The sequence below is a fragment of the Hypanus sabinus genome, chromosome 13, assembly GCF_030144855.1.
Source record: "Hypanus sabinus isolate sHypSab1 chromosome 13, sHypSab1.hap1, whole genome shotgun sequence".
Classification (NCBI taxonomy): domain Eukaryota; kingdom Metazoa; phylum Chordata; class Chondrichthyes; order Myliobatiformes; family Dasyatidae; genus Hypanus; species Hypanus sabinus.
Window position 1 is genome coordinate 88568266 of NC_082718.1, and position 17481 is coordinate 88585746.

Here is a 17481-nt window from a genome sequence, read left to right on the forward strand (position 1 = left end):
ACTGATTCCATTTTTATTAACATTGGAGTTTTGATCCATACTCACACTCATGACTAGCAGCTCCGATGGGCCGTGCCCCTGGTGTCAGATAAGAGACTGTATAAAACTTTAAAACAGATATGTGGCGACTTCAACAAAACTCTGGCAATTACGCTTAGATGGTTAAAAATAACCAAACCTGTACATTTGTTATTTTAATTGCTATATAAACAGAGTATCTTTTAAATAGAAGAGCTCTTTCTGTTCAATTATCTGTCTATTGATTTTAAAAAATCCTCTTTTCATGTATATTATATAGTATATATATTTATTAGAATCAAAGTTATAATATATATAGAAAGGCACATAACTCTATACTTTGGTAACAGATTTCAATAATGTATCAAGCACCTGGATCTTCATGATAAATCACCTCACACTCACTTGATTGGAAAAAATACAGGTCTCCAGACTTGGAGAACAGGGATCAATGTCTTGCAATGTTACCTAAAGCTACCGCGTATACGAATCTCGCTGTTAAAATTGGCCCATGGCAGAAGTTCCATTTGCCTTGGTTATGGCTTGTGTTCTTCCGTTCCATACAACTTCCGTAACGTAGAATCCAAAAGAAAATCTACTGACCTGGAAGTAGCAATAAGAATGTACTTTAAAAAACACACACACACACTGCTGTAAACCACAGGCTCCCACCCTTTTTTATGCAACGGACCCTTACCATTAACTGAGGGGTCCATGGACCCCAAGTTGGGAATCACTGCTGCAAACAGAGGCACATTGGAATGAGGTAATGTAATTACCCAAAGTACTGCTTTCTTAAGGTTTAATAACTTGCAGAAATGACAAATGACTTCCCCTTACCACCACCTATTGGAATAAAATAACTGATCTTCTCAATAGTTATTTACTTGGGAGAAAATTGTTGAAGGTAAAATCCAAATGCATTCAGGTTCTAAGTGATAAAACAGCATTCTAACTTTCATATTTATCAGGCAACTTCTGCTTCAAAGAAGACAATTCTAACTACATTTTCTTACAACACAGGTGGCCAGTTGGCCCACCAGTTCCCTACAAACTCAGACTGATCCCCTTCTCCCACTGTTGACACTGTAGCTGCCCTCTTCATATGTTCATCACCTTCACCCTGACTTGTCTGTCACCCACTTTCACCTGCGGTCATTTACTGTAGCAATTAACCTACTGGCATGTCTTTGGAAAGGCCTCAAAGCTCTCCAATTCTTTCTCAATCAAAGAAACAGCCACCACCACCCGCCTCCGTCTGGTAGAACTGGTTAACAACTTTTTTTTCAACTCCTCCCACTTTCTCCAGACTCAAGGGGTAGTCACGGGCACCTGCATGCACCCCAGCTCTGCCTGCCTACGTTCCAAGCCTTCCCCAGTAATGCTTCCCAACTCTTCCTCTGTTACATTGATAACAGCATTGGTGTTGCTTCATGCACCCATGCTCAGCTCGTCAATTTCATCAACTTTGCCAACTTGCAACCTGCCCTTAAATTCACTTGATCCACTTCTGAGACCTCCCTCCCCCTTCTCGAACTCTGTCTCTATCTCTGGAACCAAAATGTCAGCCAACATCTTTTATAAACCCACTGATTCCTACAGTTATCTTGACTATACCCCTTCCTACCCTGTCTCCTGTAACAATGCTATTCCCTTTTCACACTTTTTGTCTCCATGCACCTGTTCCCAAGTTGAGGCTTTCCTTTCCGAGACATCTGAGATGTCCTCCTTCTTCAAAGAAAGTGGTTTCCCTTCCTCCACCATTGATACTGCCCTCATGTGAGTTTCCTCCATTTCCTCAACATCTGCTCACACTCCATCTTCCCGCTGCCTTAACAGAGACGGAGTTCCTCTTGTCCTTACCTACCACCCATTGAGTTTCCACAGCCAGCAGATCATTCTCCGCAACTTTCACCATCTCCAAAGGGATCCTACCACCAAATATATCTTTATCTTCCACCCCACCCCCGCTTTCTGCAGGGAACTCATCCTCCATGATTCCCTTGTCCATTCATTCCTCCTCACTAATCTCCCCCCGGCACTTATCCCTGTAAGTGGCCAAAGTACTACACCTGCCTATATACCTCCTCCCTCACCTCAAGGCCACAAACAGTCCTTCCAGGTGAGGCAACACTTCACCTGCAAATCTGCTGTGTGTCTGGTGCTCCCAAAGAAACCTCCTCTGTATTGGTGAGACCCGTCATAAATTGGGGGGGCACTTTTTCAAGCACCTCTGTTCCACTTGAAAAAAGCAGAACTTCCTGGTGGCCAAATATTTTAATTCCGATTCCGAGTCCTGTTCTGACATGTCAGCCCATGGCCGCTCCTTGTGCCGCAATGAAGCCACGCTCCAGGTGGAGGAGCATCACCTTGTATTTTGTCTGGGTAGCCTCCACCATGATGGCATGAACTCGATTTCTCCTTCCGTTTAAAAAAAAATCCTCTCCCCCACCCCTCTTCTTCCAATCCCCACTCTGACCTCTCACCTCTTTTCACCTGCCTATCACCTCCCCCCGGTCCCCTCCTTCTTCCCTTTCTCCTATGGTCCACTCTCCTCTGCTATCAGATTCCTTCCTCTCCAGACATTTATCTTTCCCACCCACCTGACTTCACCCATCACCTTCCAGACAGCCTCCTTCCTCTCCTCCCACCTTCTTATTCTGACGTCCTCCCCCTTCCCTTCCAGTCGCAAAGAAGGGTCTCGGCCTTGACTGCTTACATAGGTTCCACAGATGCTGCCTGACCTGCTGAGTTCCTCCAACAGTTTGTGTCTGTTGCTTTGGATTTTCAGCAGCTGCAGAATTTCTGGTGTTTTATGTCTTTGGGTGGTTGGAGGAACTGCCAGAAGCGATTGAGGCATTTAAAAGACACTCAGAAAGTACACAGACAGGAAACGTTCAGAGGGATGTGGGTCAAACGCAGGCAAATGGGACCAGCTCCGTGTTGATGGGTTTGACTCAGGGGGCTGTTTGTGCTGTATTTCTTAACGGCTCTCAAGGAAAATCTGATTGTGGGGAAAATGTGCAACTTCCACGCGGACAGCAGAGGCTGGGACGGAAAATGGGTCACTGGAGCTAGGCAAGTGTGACCTGTTTTGCCACTGTTCCCAACCTGGGGTCCATGGACCCCTTGCTTAATGCTTTCGGTCCCTGGCATAAAAGAAGTGGGGAAACCCCTGTGTTAAACAGATCCTTTCAGGCTTTGAAAAGCAAAATTACCAGCTGAATGGGAGGATGAATTACGTAGACAACTAAATAGAGTTCCAGTGTGGTTGTGAATTGAGCTTTATAAATGGGCTGATGAGAGCTCGTGTTACATGTGGAAACTTCTTTCTAACAAAAGACAGAATCGGTCAATCCCATGTAAATTCCATTCACCCATGTCTACTTTAAAAGCTAAGCTTCCTTTTAAACTGCAGGTCTTTGATCTTCAATTTTTATGAATCAGACCGAAATGTATACCCTTGTCCCTGGTGGCAACTGTAGAAGGATAATGATTCGATTAGCAGCATCTACTATTACCTTAGCTCAAAGATTAGCTGCACTGAGAAAACCTGTTTAGTGAATCTGTACCAACAGGATAAAAGATCATCCGTATCCTGTTTAACCTAATTCCAGAATCAATTCATTAAAAGTTTTCAAAGCCCTATTTTGAAGATTAAAGATCTTGGTAGCAAACCAGCTACCAAGTGGAACGTGGGGGTAAAACTGACTCTGGTATCAGTAGGGAAGAGATTCTTAAGAACTGAGCACGTAGGATGTTAGAAATGTAATGTGGAATCTCAGCACATCAAGCACATACTTTGGTCCCTCCAATTTTTTTTTGCCCCTCTCCTGAGTTTAGCCTCCAAGGGGACTACAACCTTGTCTTGGTTTGGAGGCTTCTGTGTCTCAAAGACTCGGAGAGCTATGGTGGCTGGAGTCAGGGCTTGATGCTTTGGCTCTTGATAGGGTCACCTGTACCAAACAGGTCAAAGGGTAGAGGCCAGACTAAGCATGGTCCACTGGTCCTCCAGGTTCGGAGGTTCAGACCAGGGCCAACGACCCTGACTGTTACAGAAACAGCAATGGAGAATCCTTTTACATCTGAGTGTGACAGTATTCCCGAGTCTCCATCCAGGATTTGCATGACTGACAGTGGTGAAAACTGAGCTCCTGACACGATGAAGGAAGCTCTGAACACTGCCAGAGATAGAGGACCTTCATTGCTGCTCTGCGCACCAGTGGCGTTACAGGCAGTAGGGAGAGTTTAGGTTCTGCGAGTTGACGGGTCCAGAGGTAGAGGCTTGAAGATCGAGTCTGCAAGTCCCAGCTGGGGGCTGGAGGCCCCATGTCTGCCTGTTTGAGAGTTCGAGGCCAAGGACTGGAGGCCCTGAGGCAGCCTGTCCTGGGCTGAAAGGACGGGTGCTTTGGAGGGTGGGAAAGGGGCTTGTTTTCCTGAGGTGGTCTTGTTCTGTTCTGTTGCAGATGTTCGCATTGTTCTACTGAAAATTGTGGGCGAGCCACACCTGTGGGCTGCACCTCCCCCCCCCCCCCAAAACCGCTAGGGTGTGTTGGTTGTTAATGCACGCGATGTATTGCACTGTATGGTACACTATGTGTGTGAAAAATGAGTTGGAATCTGATGGTAATCTCCACCAAAAAGCTGTGGCGGGCTTTTGATTCGTGAGGTCAAACGTGGCTCAAGACAAGGCCTTACCTGTCGATGGGAGTTATGATAACCGGAATGGCAGACAGTCCAATTGCCGTGGTTGTCCACTTCCTCACAGGCAGTGGCCACCTCGTAGTTTTCCGCAGGAGAAAAAGGGAAGCTGCGCACAGTCGATTGATGGTGAAACCTGGAATCGCAACTGATGCCAAAGCCTGCCAGATAAAAGTATCCACGACTGCTGCACCAACCTTCAGAGTTTTCCCAGGCCTGTCTCCGTGAGCCTGGGGAGGGGTAGAGTGAGGACGGTCAGCTTCAGAGACACCATCAAAAATATTAAACCTTAAATCAGTTTTTTTGGCAGCAGCACATTATGACTCTCTGCTACATTATTGCAATTGCACTGCAGAAGTTAACAATAGTGAGCTTTAAGATTCCATTACTGTTGAATGGTGTCTATCTTTACTTTCTCCCAGTATAGTGCTTACTTAGCAATTGTCTCTTTCCTGCCTCGGCCCGAAACGTCGACAGTGCTTCTCCCTATAGATGGTGCCTGGCCTGCTGTGTTCCACCAACATTTTGTGTGAATTGTCTCTTTCCTCTCTGTTAAGCTGGCCCCATCTTACATTCTTGCTGTGAGGTTGTGTTGGCACTGAATATCCCAGTCACTCAGCTCCCTTACATACTTCACAAACTTTAACCACTTTTAAGTTAGCTCTTTAACTGTTTAAGTTAGTCAGCTGCTGTAACAAATCACCAACATTGCTTCTGTGACTTAGCTCACAAAACAAGGAGAATTTGTGAGCGCTATATACAGATTCATGTGATTCCCCCATTACATCTAACTCGTTACCAGGTGCTGCATGGAAACTGTACAGAATGTGCATTGCCATCACTGCACCGGTTAAAGACCCTACAGTACGGCAAAGTAGCAGTTAGCCTAAAGCTATTACGGAGCCAGCCGTAAGATCGGGGTACGATTCCTGCTGCTGTCTACAATGAGTTTGAATGTTGTCCCTGTGACAGAGAGGGGTTCCTCCCACATGCCGAAGACATACGGCTTGGGGCTAGTAAGTTGTGGGCACGCTCTGTGGGTGCCAGAAGCAGGGCAACACTTGCGGGCTGCCCGGCACAATCCTCGCTGATTCGACTTGACGTAAAACAACGCATTTTGCTGCACGTTTCAATACAGCAAATACCGCTAATCTTTAGGCATTCTGTGTGGGACGGATTGTTCAAAGTTCATTGTCATTTAAACAAATACCTGTATGCAGGCGTGCAATGGAAAGTTGAGTTCCTTACGAAAATGGTTTAGTTTCTTTTTCTTGTGAATGCTGTTTTATGAGCCTGCCTGTGATGCTCAGTGTGAAAGCCTCTGTATCCTGGGTTTGGCTGCTCTTATTTCCCCCTATTTTATGAACTTTCCTACATTGTTAAGTTCTGTCTACAACCTATTGTGAAAGACTGTAAATGCTTCAGTTTACGATGAATGCATAAAGTTACACAGCTCATTGTTCGCAACTTTGCTTACCTAAATCAAAACCTGTAATGAGCTCAAGTACAAACCATACTCACTGCTTTCAAAGTGGTTAAATTAAAATATTTTCATGTTTTATTAAAATCTATGTTAAGGACCATAGAGAAAAACATTAAAGTTCAAAGTACATTTATTATATACTTTATACAACCTTGAGATTTGTCTCCTTACAGGCACCCACAAAACAAAGAACCCCAATAGAACCCATTAAAAACAAAAGATCATAAAACACCCAATGAGCAGAGAAAGAAAAAAAACCAAATCATTATTTATCAAAGCTAAAATATTAATGAGAATTACTCCTGACACTCTTGAATTTCTGGCGTACTGCTGGTGTCTTTTACAGTGAAGACTGATGCAAAATACTTAAGTTTATCTGTTATTGTTTTTGTCCCCCATTACCTCATCTCCAGCGCCATTTTCCAGCTGTCCAACATCCATCTCGTCTCTTTTACTGTTTATATATCTGAAAAACACTTTTGCTATTCCCTTTCACCTTTACAACATTGACCCATCTACCTGCCTCCTGCATCTCAGGAGTGACTACCTCCCAGTAGCTTCTATCACCTCCTCATTCCCTTGTATGAGCCGAACGTCATTGAGTTGCAGCTCCAGTTTCTTACTGTGATCTCTAAGGAGCTGCAGCTGAATGCACTATGCAGATGCAGTTATCACAGAGACTGAAGGTCTCCTTGAATTTCCACATCCCACACAGAGAAGTAACCCTGGGTCCATTCTCAACACACTAGCTATGTGCTAGTAGACAAAGAAAGAAAAATAAAAACTCAGCAGAAACTTATTCAGAGCATTCACCTGTTCTCACTGAAGCCTGTTGAGCCAAAGTCTCTCTCTCCAACCCTATTGGCCTTTACTATACAGGTAGTCCCTGAGTTACGAACATCCGACTTACAGACAACTCGTACTTACGAACCAAGGAAGGAGAACGCCATCCGCCATTTTAAGTCGTTGCTGTTGACACTGTGTTAACTTTGTATTTGGCTTAAATTTTTCTTAGTAAGATTCACACTGACCACCCACCCGCTCCGGTCCGGCTGGTGGCGCAGTGAGATCAGTGCCGGCTTGAGAACGAAGGTCCTGAGTTCGACCTAGTGACAGACCGCTCCCGTGCCGGGTTGATGTCAATCCTCTAACTCCCATACCATCTGTGCCGGGTTGCTGTCGAGCTCACAACTCGACCTCATAAAAATAAACACTGCCACCTCCAGTTTAAATTCCCACGCAGAATATTGTGGAGGATCAAATACCCAAACCCAGCACAGCCCCCACTTGTCCCATTTAGCCTGTCTCAGTGCGGTGGTCCTTAGGACCCAGCGGACCTCGGGAGCCGCTGCCCGCAGTGTTTCTGTTCCATTGACGGGAAGCTATTGCAATTGAAAATAAAGTGGAAATAATAAAGCGTCTGGAAAGAGGTAAAACGCCATCGGTCACTGGAAAAGTGTTAGGCTACAGTCGGTTAATGATCGGAACAATTTTAAAGGATAACGGATAAAGTGAGAATAATGGAGCATGTGAAAGGCCCTGCCCCGATGAAAGCTACAATTATTACTGAGCAACGCAGCGGTTTAATTATTGGAATACATGCGTTTAAGTGTTTTATATGCAAAAGGTAAGATATATACTATAGAAAGGTAAAATATATACTATATACGAAGACAAATGTTTGACTAACACTAAATAATACCAGATGTACTTGTTCCGACTTAAAGACGGATTCAGGAACGGAACCCGTACGTAACCCGGGGACTGCCTGTATCACTAATAACCCAAGCAATCTTCCGCTCCACAGACAAGCTATACTTGTAGGTTACAGCTCTTCAGGAGCTTGTCTACTTTCTGAATACAACGGGGATTCCTACCAAATCCTCAGCAACTGTTTTTCCATTAAATTAATTACAAGAAGGGGAAACAGTATCAGATGGTATATTTCTCTCATCTTGAATGCCTCTTGTCTGCACCAAGGTTGGCTCTGAGCAGAGCAAATTTCTTTCTGACGCAGAACGGAACCTATGACCTAAACTGTTCATGCTGGCTCTAATAGCTATCAACCCTAATCCTATTTGCTTACAGTAGGCCTGAATTCTATCCAAATACCTTTGTAAACGCTGTGATTTTATCTGCCGCCACCCCTTCTGGCAGGTTGGTTGAGGATCTTTATTTTGAAGGTGTTAACTGCAAAGTCCATCCTATAATTTGTTTATAGTGAGTAATTTGTTGACTTACCACACCTCCAGGTTCAGCAGCAGTTGTTATCCTACAGCCATCAGGCTCCTGAGCCAGCATTAAGTATAAACAGAGCTTGGGGCCTTTCGGCAAGCTTCAATCTTAATGATCTATTTAGGCACTTGGCGACGGCCAATAGAAGGAAATGAAGTGCAGGTGGAGCAGCCATTGTGGGAGCGGACTAGTGTTACACTGGTCAGGCTTTCGTTCAGCAAGGGAGGTAAATCTGAGACTCTAGTTTCTGTTTGCCAAGGTTTGGAATGTCAGTGGGGATGCCTTTTGCTCCCAATCTCTTCTTTACACTTCGTATATGGCTTTTCACTGTCTTGTCAGTCACAGGTGACAGCAAGGCTGGACAAGATAGTTTGCAGAGGGGAGAGAGTTGGGGACACGTGTAAAGGTCAGTAACGATTAAGTATGTCTTCACCTTCCTTGGTCCCCCAAGTTCACTTTCATTCACGGGTCTCGGCAGAATGAGCCCCTGGATATTTGGACCAGGGATGGCCTTAGAAAATCCATGTCATTTGGGGTTTTTAATTTGTAAAATGTTTTGAAAAACTAATTTAAAAAATTTAAAAAAAAGAAAGAAAGAAAGAAAGAAAGAAAGAAAGCAAATCCGGAAAATCCGTGTCTGCCACTGGAGAACTTGAGGCAGAGCTGTGGATCTAATCCTGTCGGGATACTTTGATGCCAGGGTCAGAAATGACGCAAGTCACTGGAAAGGTGTGTTTGACAAAGAAGTCAGCTCGAAGTGGAAACTCTAGCAGCATCGAGGGAAAGGAATTGGGCACCTGCAGGCTGAGGTCCAGCAGAAGGTCTATGATCTAAACAATACACGGTGGAAGAAAAGAGACACAGTTTCTTACTGAGTAAAACTACTGAAAAAACAAATGGGATCTACTGAGGTAGAGTTTGGGAACAGGTTCGAAAGTGTGAAACAGTAGGTCCGTAGGTACTGCACTTGTTGTAGCCTCGATCGTGAGCATCTAAGTAGCAGATGAACAGAAAATGCTGAACTTTGGCCAACCTAATTTAAAATGGCCTGCTGATAGGAATGTAAGAAGAAAAGCAATAGTGTTCAACAGGTTAGATTTTGTACACCAGTACTTACGGCAGCTGCTTTCTTTCCCTTGTCCACTGCATCAGCTGTCACATATGCAGTTGATATTCCATAACTGGCCCAGACCAGACCTACAGGTACCAGTGCCCGGAATGCTTCACCAACTTCATTAGCATATCCTAAAGCAAAGAGAAGACAGTAAAAAATTTGCTGCAATGAACAGTTCTATATGTCTAATAAGATACATTTTGCATTCATGGAGTCACAGAATTGTAACCATCACCACTAATCTTGTTCCCCAAAGCAGAAACCAGGAGATGCAACCCCTCTTGAAGTCCAGGACTGTGGCATTCAAGTCAAGTGACCTTGACCTTTACAAGGAATTGAGATATGACCTCCATTAAGCTATCAGGGAGCCCAAGAGACCATGCCAGTCCAAAATAGAACTCCAGACCAGCGGTCAGCTCTGGCAGGGCTTACCTGCTATAATGGGCTACAAAACAAAGTCAGACAGCATTGCCGACAACAGTGCATCGCTTGTTGGCGAGCTTGACGCATTCTATACCCATTTTGAATGGAAGGGGATTGGAACGTCACCACCTGCCCCAACAGCTTCCATTGCAGACCCAAGATCAGTCTTTCGGAGAATGATGCTCCAGAAAGCCCCTGGCCTGGATGGTGTTCCTTGATCCTGTTTACATCCGCATGAGGATACGCAGATATTTTTAACCTCTCCCTGTTTCAATCTGTAATTCCCACCTGCTTTAAGACCACTATTACCTCAGTATCCAAGAAAAACCAGGTAACCTGCCTTATGACTACCACGCAGTGGTTCTGACACCCAACATCATGAAGTGTTTTGAGAGGCCGGTCACGGCACACATTAATTCAAGCCTTGCAGACACTTCAACCCTGGCTATACTCCTCTCTGGAGCTTCTGGACAGTAAAGGCGCCCGTGTTAGACCACTGTTTATTGACTACAGCTCCAGCTTCAACACCATAACTCCAAGCAAACTCATCTCCAGACTCTGAAACCTGTTATTCAAAGTAAATGTTATTATCAAAGTACACTTATGTCACCTCATACAGCCCTGAGATTCATTTTCTTGTGAGTGTACTCAGTGAATCTATAGAAGAATAACCATAACAGATTCACTGGGAGACCGCCCAATGCGGACATTCAACCAGAACTGCTCAATAGCTCCCTTTGTAATGGTATCCTTGCCACCCTGATCAAGAGACCACTAACACTTCCACCATGATGATCCTCAGCACTGATACTCCACAAGGCTGCGTCCCCTGTTCTAACTCCATCTACAAGTTTGCAGATGATACCACCGTAGTGGGTTGTATCTCAAGTAACAATGAGTCAGAACAGGGAGGAGATTGAGAGCCTAGTAACATGGAGTCATGACAACAACCTTCCCCTCAACGTCAGCAAAAAAGGACCAGTCATTGACTTCGAGAAAGGGTGGGGTGTGGGCAGAGCACGTGCTCCTGATTATGTCAACAGCGCTGATGTCAAGAGAGCTGAGTTCCAAGTTTTTTGGCAATGAACATTACCACATTACTCTTTACCTGTGCTGTGCACTTCACGATTTTTGAATTATATTTTATCATTTTATTTGTGGTAATATTTTATGAGGGTGCACTGTGATCCAGAGGAACTGAAATAAAGAGGCTGGTCTGGAGAGGCAGAGCCAAGTGACACAAGCTGTCCTGGGGAAGAAAACCAAATAACACGAACCACTTCCAATCCTTTCCATGATTAGAAAGACAAATTATGTTCGGAAAAATATTTTGGCATACAGTTTTGGGGCTATAAAGGATACAACATAGAATAGTAGAGCACATTACAGGCCCATCGGCCCACAATGTTGTGCCGACCCTCAAACCCTGCCTCCCATATAACCCCCCAATTTGAACAGATAGACAGACTTTATCCAGGATTGAAATAGCTAATGCCAGGGACCATCATTTTAAGGTGATTGTAGGAAAGTTTGGTGGGGTGTTGGCAGAGGCAAGTTCTTAATACAGTGCATGGTGCAGGTGCATTAGGGACATTTAATAAACTCTTGGATAGGCACATGGATGATAGAAAAGTGTAAGACGGAAGAGTTAGAACATAGAACAGTACAGCACATTACAAGCCCTTCGGCCCACAATCTTGTGCCGACCCTCAAACCCTGCCTCCCATATAACCCCCCACCTTGAATTCCTCCATATACCTGATTGGTAGTCTCTTAAACTTCACTAGTGTATCTGCCTCCACCACTGACTCAGGCAGTGCATTCCACGCACCAACCACTCTCTGAGTGAAAAACCTTCCTCTAATATCCCCCTTGAACTTCCCTCCCCTTACCTTAAAGCCATGTCCTCTTGTACTGAGCAGTGGTGCCCTGGGGAAGAGGCACTGGCTGTCCACTCTGTCTATTCATCTTAATATCTTGTACACCTCTATCATATCTCCTCCTTCTCTCCAAACAGTAAAGCCCTAGCTCCCTTAATCTCTGATCATAATCCATACTCTCTAAACCAGGCAGCATCCTGGTAAATCTCCTCTGTACCCTTTCCAATACTTCCACATCCTTCCTATAGTGAGGCGACCAGAACTGGACACAGTACTCCAAGTGTAGCCTAACTAGGGTTTTATAGAGCTGCATCATTACATCGTGTCTCTTAAACTCTATCCCTCGACTTATGAAAGCTAAAACCCCATAAGCTTTCATAACTAACCTATCTACCTGTGAGGCAACTTTCAGGGATCTGTGGACATGTACCCCCAGATCCCTCTGCTCCTCCACACTACCAAGTATCCTGCCCTTTAGTTTGTACTCTGCCTTGGAGTTCGTCCTTCCAAAGTGTACCACCTCACACTTCTCCGGGTTGAACTCCATCTGCCACTTCTCAGCCCACTTCTGCATCCTATCAACGTCTCTCTGCAATCTTTGACAATCCTCTACACTATCTACAACACCACCAACCTTTGTGTCGTCTGCAAACTTGCCAACCCACCCTTCTACCCCCACATCCAAGTCGTTAATAAAAATCACAAAAATTAGAGGTCCCAGAACAGATCCTTGTGGGACACCACTAGTCACAACCCTCCAATCTGAATGCACTCCCTCCACCACGACCTTCTGCCTTCTGCAGGCAAGTCAATTCTGAATCCACCTGGCCAAACTTCCCTGGATCCCATGCCTTCTGACTTTCTGAATAAGCCTACCATGTGGAACCTTGTCAAATGCCTTACTAAAATCCATGTAGATTACATCCACTGCACTACCCTCATCTATATGCCTGGTCACCTCCTCAAAGAACTCTATCAGGCTTGTTAGGCATGATCTGCCCTTCACAAAGCCATGCTGACTGTCCCTGATCAGACCATGATTCTCTAAATGCATACAGATCCTATCTCTAAGAATCTTTTCCAACAGCTTTCCCACCACAGACGTAAGGCTCACTGGCCTATAATTATCTGGACTATCACGACTACCTTTTTGAACAAGGGGACAACATTTGCTTCCCTCCAATCCTCCGGTACCATTCCTGTAGACGAGGACATAAAGATCCTAGCCAGAGGTTCAGCAATCTCTTCCCTTGCCTCGTGGAGCAGCCTGGGGAATATTCCATCAGGCCTCAAGGATTTACATACAAGCCATTTTATACTTGTAAATTTAGTATCAAAGTAAATATATGTTATCATATACAACCATAAAATTCATTTTTTCACAGGTACTTCCAGGAAAAAAATAACTACAATATTGCCACCGTTGGTTTTCCGGTGACATCATCGTCGAGAATGGCAGCTTAATTCACAAGCTCCTCCGGAAAAATGCGTATTAAGCCCCATTAACTCGTCAAATATAATATTTTTCAAAAAATATTTGAACTGAAAAGAGGGGCAAGAATGGGGAGAAGAAATGGAAATAAAAAAGCGACACTGCAGAGCCTGCGTCCGAGAGGAGTGCAGCGAGCGGCTCTCCAACCCGACCGCGTGCGAGCGAGGCAGCCGCTGGGCCTCATTCAGTCAAAGCAGCGAATGTCTTCGAAATCCTGAAAGAAATAATGGAGGTCCAGAAAGATATAAAGCAGCAGCTCCGTGATATTAAGGCAGAGCTCGCCAGCGTTAATCAAAAAATCGTGGTGGCAGAGACTCGCATTGAGAAGGTGGAAGATCGCGTTCAAAACGTGGAATGGATACTGAGGAAGACAATATAAATCATACATCACCAAGAAGGTAAGCTGCTTGATCTGGAGGGAAGATCACAGCAGAAAAATATCAGAACCTATGACGTTCCCAAAGGAGTGGAGGGCCCATCTATGACAGAGTTTGTCGGAAAGTTACTGCGGGACGCACTGGAGCTTCCCCCGGCTATGAAGCTGGAAATCGAGAGGACGCACCACGTGCTCATCCCAAAACCTACCCAGGATAGAAAGCCACGATCAATTATAATTAAATTCCTTCTGTACAGCACCAAGGCGGAGATTCTACAAAAGGCCTGGGGTAAGAAGAGAGTGTTTTATGACGATAAATTAATATATTTCAACCAAGATTACCCCCCCCCCCCGCTGTCCTCCAGAAACACAAAGAATAATCCGAAGTAAAGCGAGTATTAAAGCAAAATAAGATTAGATTTCAAACTCTGTACCCTGCTAAACTTCGAGAGTTTTATGACAACAGGACGCAGTTGTACCAGACAGTGGAAGAGGCAACTACAGACATGAAGGCCAGAGGGTTTCCTGTCAGTATGACCAAACGAAAGAAAGCCTGGATGAGGAATTGTCTCGCTGAGCTTGGGAAATTGTGCGAGAATCGAGAAGGCAGGAGACGGGAGGAGGCCGAGAGAAACATATCAGGAAGAGACCGGGAGTTTCCCAAAGACAGTCCTCACCCCCTTCAGAAGAGCCATAAGGTTTGGCTAACTTTAAAAATGTTGAGAAGCTAAACAGAAGCAAAAGTACACGGTGATATACCCATCTCGAGAAATACTTATTATAATGTGGATTTTATATTACTTAGTTGTTATTCTTTACTCGCTCACTTACTCCTTTTCCCCACCAAAATGAGAATATATGTGTGCATATATGTGTATGTGTGTAATGTGTGGGTGTATATATATATCTGTGTGTGTGTGTGTGTGTTCATATATGTATGTATATATATATATATATATATATATATATATATCTCTGTGTGTGTGTGTGTGTGTGTGTGTGTTTATATATGTATGTATATATATATATCTCTGTGTGTGTGTGTGTGTGTTTATATATGTATGTATATATATATCTCTGTGTGTGTGTGTGTGTGTTTATATATGTATGTATATATATATATCTCTGTGTGTGTGTGTGTGTGTGTGTGTGTGTGTGTGTGTGTGTATATGTGAGTACACAGGGAAATCTTTTCTGTGTAATGGTTTTGTTCACTGACTTTTATGAATACTGCAATGGGGGCCCCTCAACTCACAAATGGGAGGGGTTATCCCCCACAGCTAAACATTTCCTCTAGCTCAACGCAGGGTCATTTACTAGAGACCTCAGCCTTGGAATCACACGTTCGTTGCCATTTATGTTATTATTTGAGTTTCTTGGTTCTTATTTGTTCAGGGAGTAGATCGATTAAGTTTTATTCTAATTTCAATAATACATTAACAGATAAATACAGATGGCTAAGGACAAGGTAAAATTCATTTCTTTTATTGTACATGGGCTATTAAATCCAATCAAACGTAAGAGAATTTTATCCAAAAGGAAAAAAGAACAAGCCCATGTAGTATATTTACAGGAAACTAATTTAAGTGATAATGAGCATAAAAAACTAAAGAGAATGGGCTTCACTAATCTGTTTTTCTCCTCATTTAAATCAGGACATAGGAGAGGAGTTGCTATTCTTATCTCAAGTAAGCTAAATTTTGAAAAAATATTCGAAATGGGAGATAAGGAGGGCAGATATATTCTGGTAAGGGGGAATATAGACGGCAATTCAGTTACTCTATTGAATATATATGCATCCCCGGGAAGTGATATTGGTTTCTTTCAGAAAATTACTGATATTATGGTAACGGAAACAGAAGGTCTCCTGATATGTGGGGGACACTTAAATTTACAATAACAACCAAACTTAGACTCTTCCAATAGAAAAACCTATGAAACAAAATCTTTACATAAGAAAGTTAATTCACTTTTTGAGGATGTTGGTTTAATTGATATATGGAGGGACCTTTTCCCTGACAGAAGGGATTACACTCATTATTTTGCTCCACATTCTGTACATACAAGAACAGACTATTTCATAACATTTGGAAAAGACAAAGGCAAAATAAACACCTGTGGAATTGGGACAATAGATGTAAGTGACCATGCACCTATATATTTATCTGTTGATTTTGACCTGCAACCAAAGAATACTATTTGGAAACTAAATTCAAGTCTACTCAATGATCTGTACTTTAAGGAACAAATTAAAAAAGAAATTGGTCTCTACTTAGAATTTAATGATAATGGAGAGGATTCACCTCCCATTTTATGGGATACTCTGAAGGCGGTCTTAAGAGGGAAAATTATAGCGATATCTTCATATAAGAAAAAAATAAGGAATAAAACATTAGAGGAATTACAAAATAGGCTGAAGGAACTAGAGAAAAAACACGAATTGAATTTGGCACAGGATACATTAGGGGAAATTAAAAGAATTAGGAATGAAATAAATAATTTGGCTACGCAAGAAATTAGGAAAAACTTAATGTTTCTGAAAGAGACATTATGAAAGTGGATCGAAATCTATGAAAATACTGGCATGGAAACTGAAAAAAAAGATAGCAGAAAATACAATTCATAGTATTAGGGACTTAAGAATGAAAATGATAAAAAAATAAGATAAGTGAAATTCAAGAAGCTTTTGAAGTGTTTTATAAAACGCTATATTCCAAAGTTCCAGGGGGAAGCATAACCCAAATTGACACCTTCTTGAATTCTCTAGAGTTACTCACTTTAAGCGAAGAACAAAATAGAATGATGACTGCTGACATAACTGAAGTTGAATTAAAAGCTGCAATTAGTCGGCTTAAATTAAGCAAGTCACCAGGATCAGATGGTATACAGCAGAGTGGTACAAAGAATTTAAAAATGAGTTCTTTCCTGTTTTACTCCCCACACTGAACTGGGCTCTAAAAAAGGCACAAATGCCACCCAGTTGGAAGGAAGCGATAATCTCAGCTATACCGCAAGAAGGCAAAGATAAAATGGAATGCGGGTCATTTAGACCAATATCCGTTCTTAATGTAGATTATAGGTTATTTACCTCCATCATAGCCAAACGATTAGAGGAGTTTCTACCCATACTGCTACGTAATGATCAGACAGGTTTTATACGACAATGCCAGACACAAGACAATATACGAAGGACATTTCACATTATGGATCATATACAAAAAATAAAATCGAAGCAATAGTGATAAACATGGATGCTGAAAAAGCATTTGATTCGGTTAATTGGAATTTTCTTTACAAAGTTTTACATAGATTTGGTTTCCAAGACACAATTATTAAAACTATACAGACACTATATGACAATCCTACTGCTAGGATTAAAATCAATGGATATTTATCAAATAGTCTTACCCTAGAAAGGGGCACGAGACAAGGTTCCGCATGGTCACCACTACTCTTTGCGCTATATCTAGAACCATTAGCTCAATACATCAGACAAAATGAAGATATCAGGGGAATTACTATTAAAGGGACAGAGCATAAATTGGCTTGTTATGTGGATGACATTTTGATCTATCTAGGGCGGGGGTCGGCAACCTGCGGCTCCCGAGCCATTTGTGGCTCTTTCACCTCTGTGCTGCGGCTCCCTGTGGCTTTGGGAAATAATTGGTCAGTATTTAATTAAAATGTATTTTATGTTAGTTTGTTAGCTTTTGAAATGTAATTCTAAATTTGAAGATTATGGTGATCTTGTACAATCTA

The 17481-nt window shown here is 43.0% G+C and overlaps 1 protein-coding gene across 1 annotated transcript in view; it reads right to left on the reverse strand.

Annotated features, from left to right (window-relative positions):
• Positions 1-17481, reverse strand: part of mtfp1 (mitochondrial fission process 1) — a 27831-nt gene continuing 10350 nt past the window's right edge. The window contains exons 2-4 of the mRNA XM_059988112.1: positions 9555-9682; positions 4717-4949; positions 1-621 (exon numbers count right to left, since the gene is read on the reverse strand). Of these exons, the coding sequence (XP_059844095.1) occupies positions 555-621; positions 4717-4949; positions 9555-9682 (428 nt within the window). The 3' untranslated portion in view covers positions 1-554. The remainder of the gene's footprint in view (positions 622-4716; positions 4950-9554; positions 9683-17481) is intronic.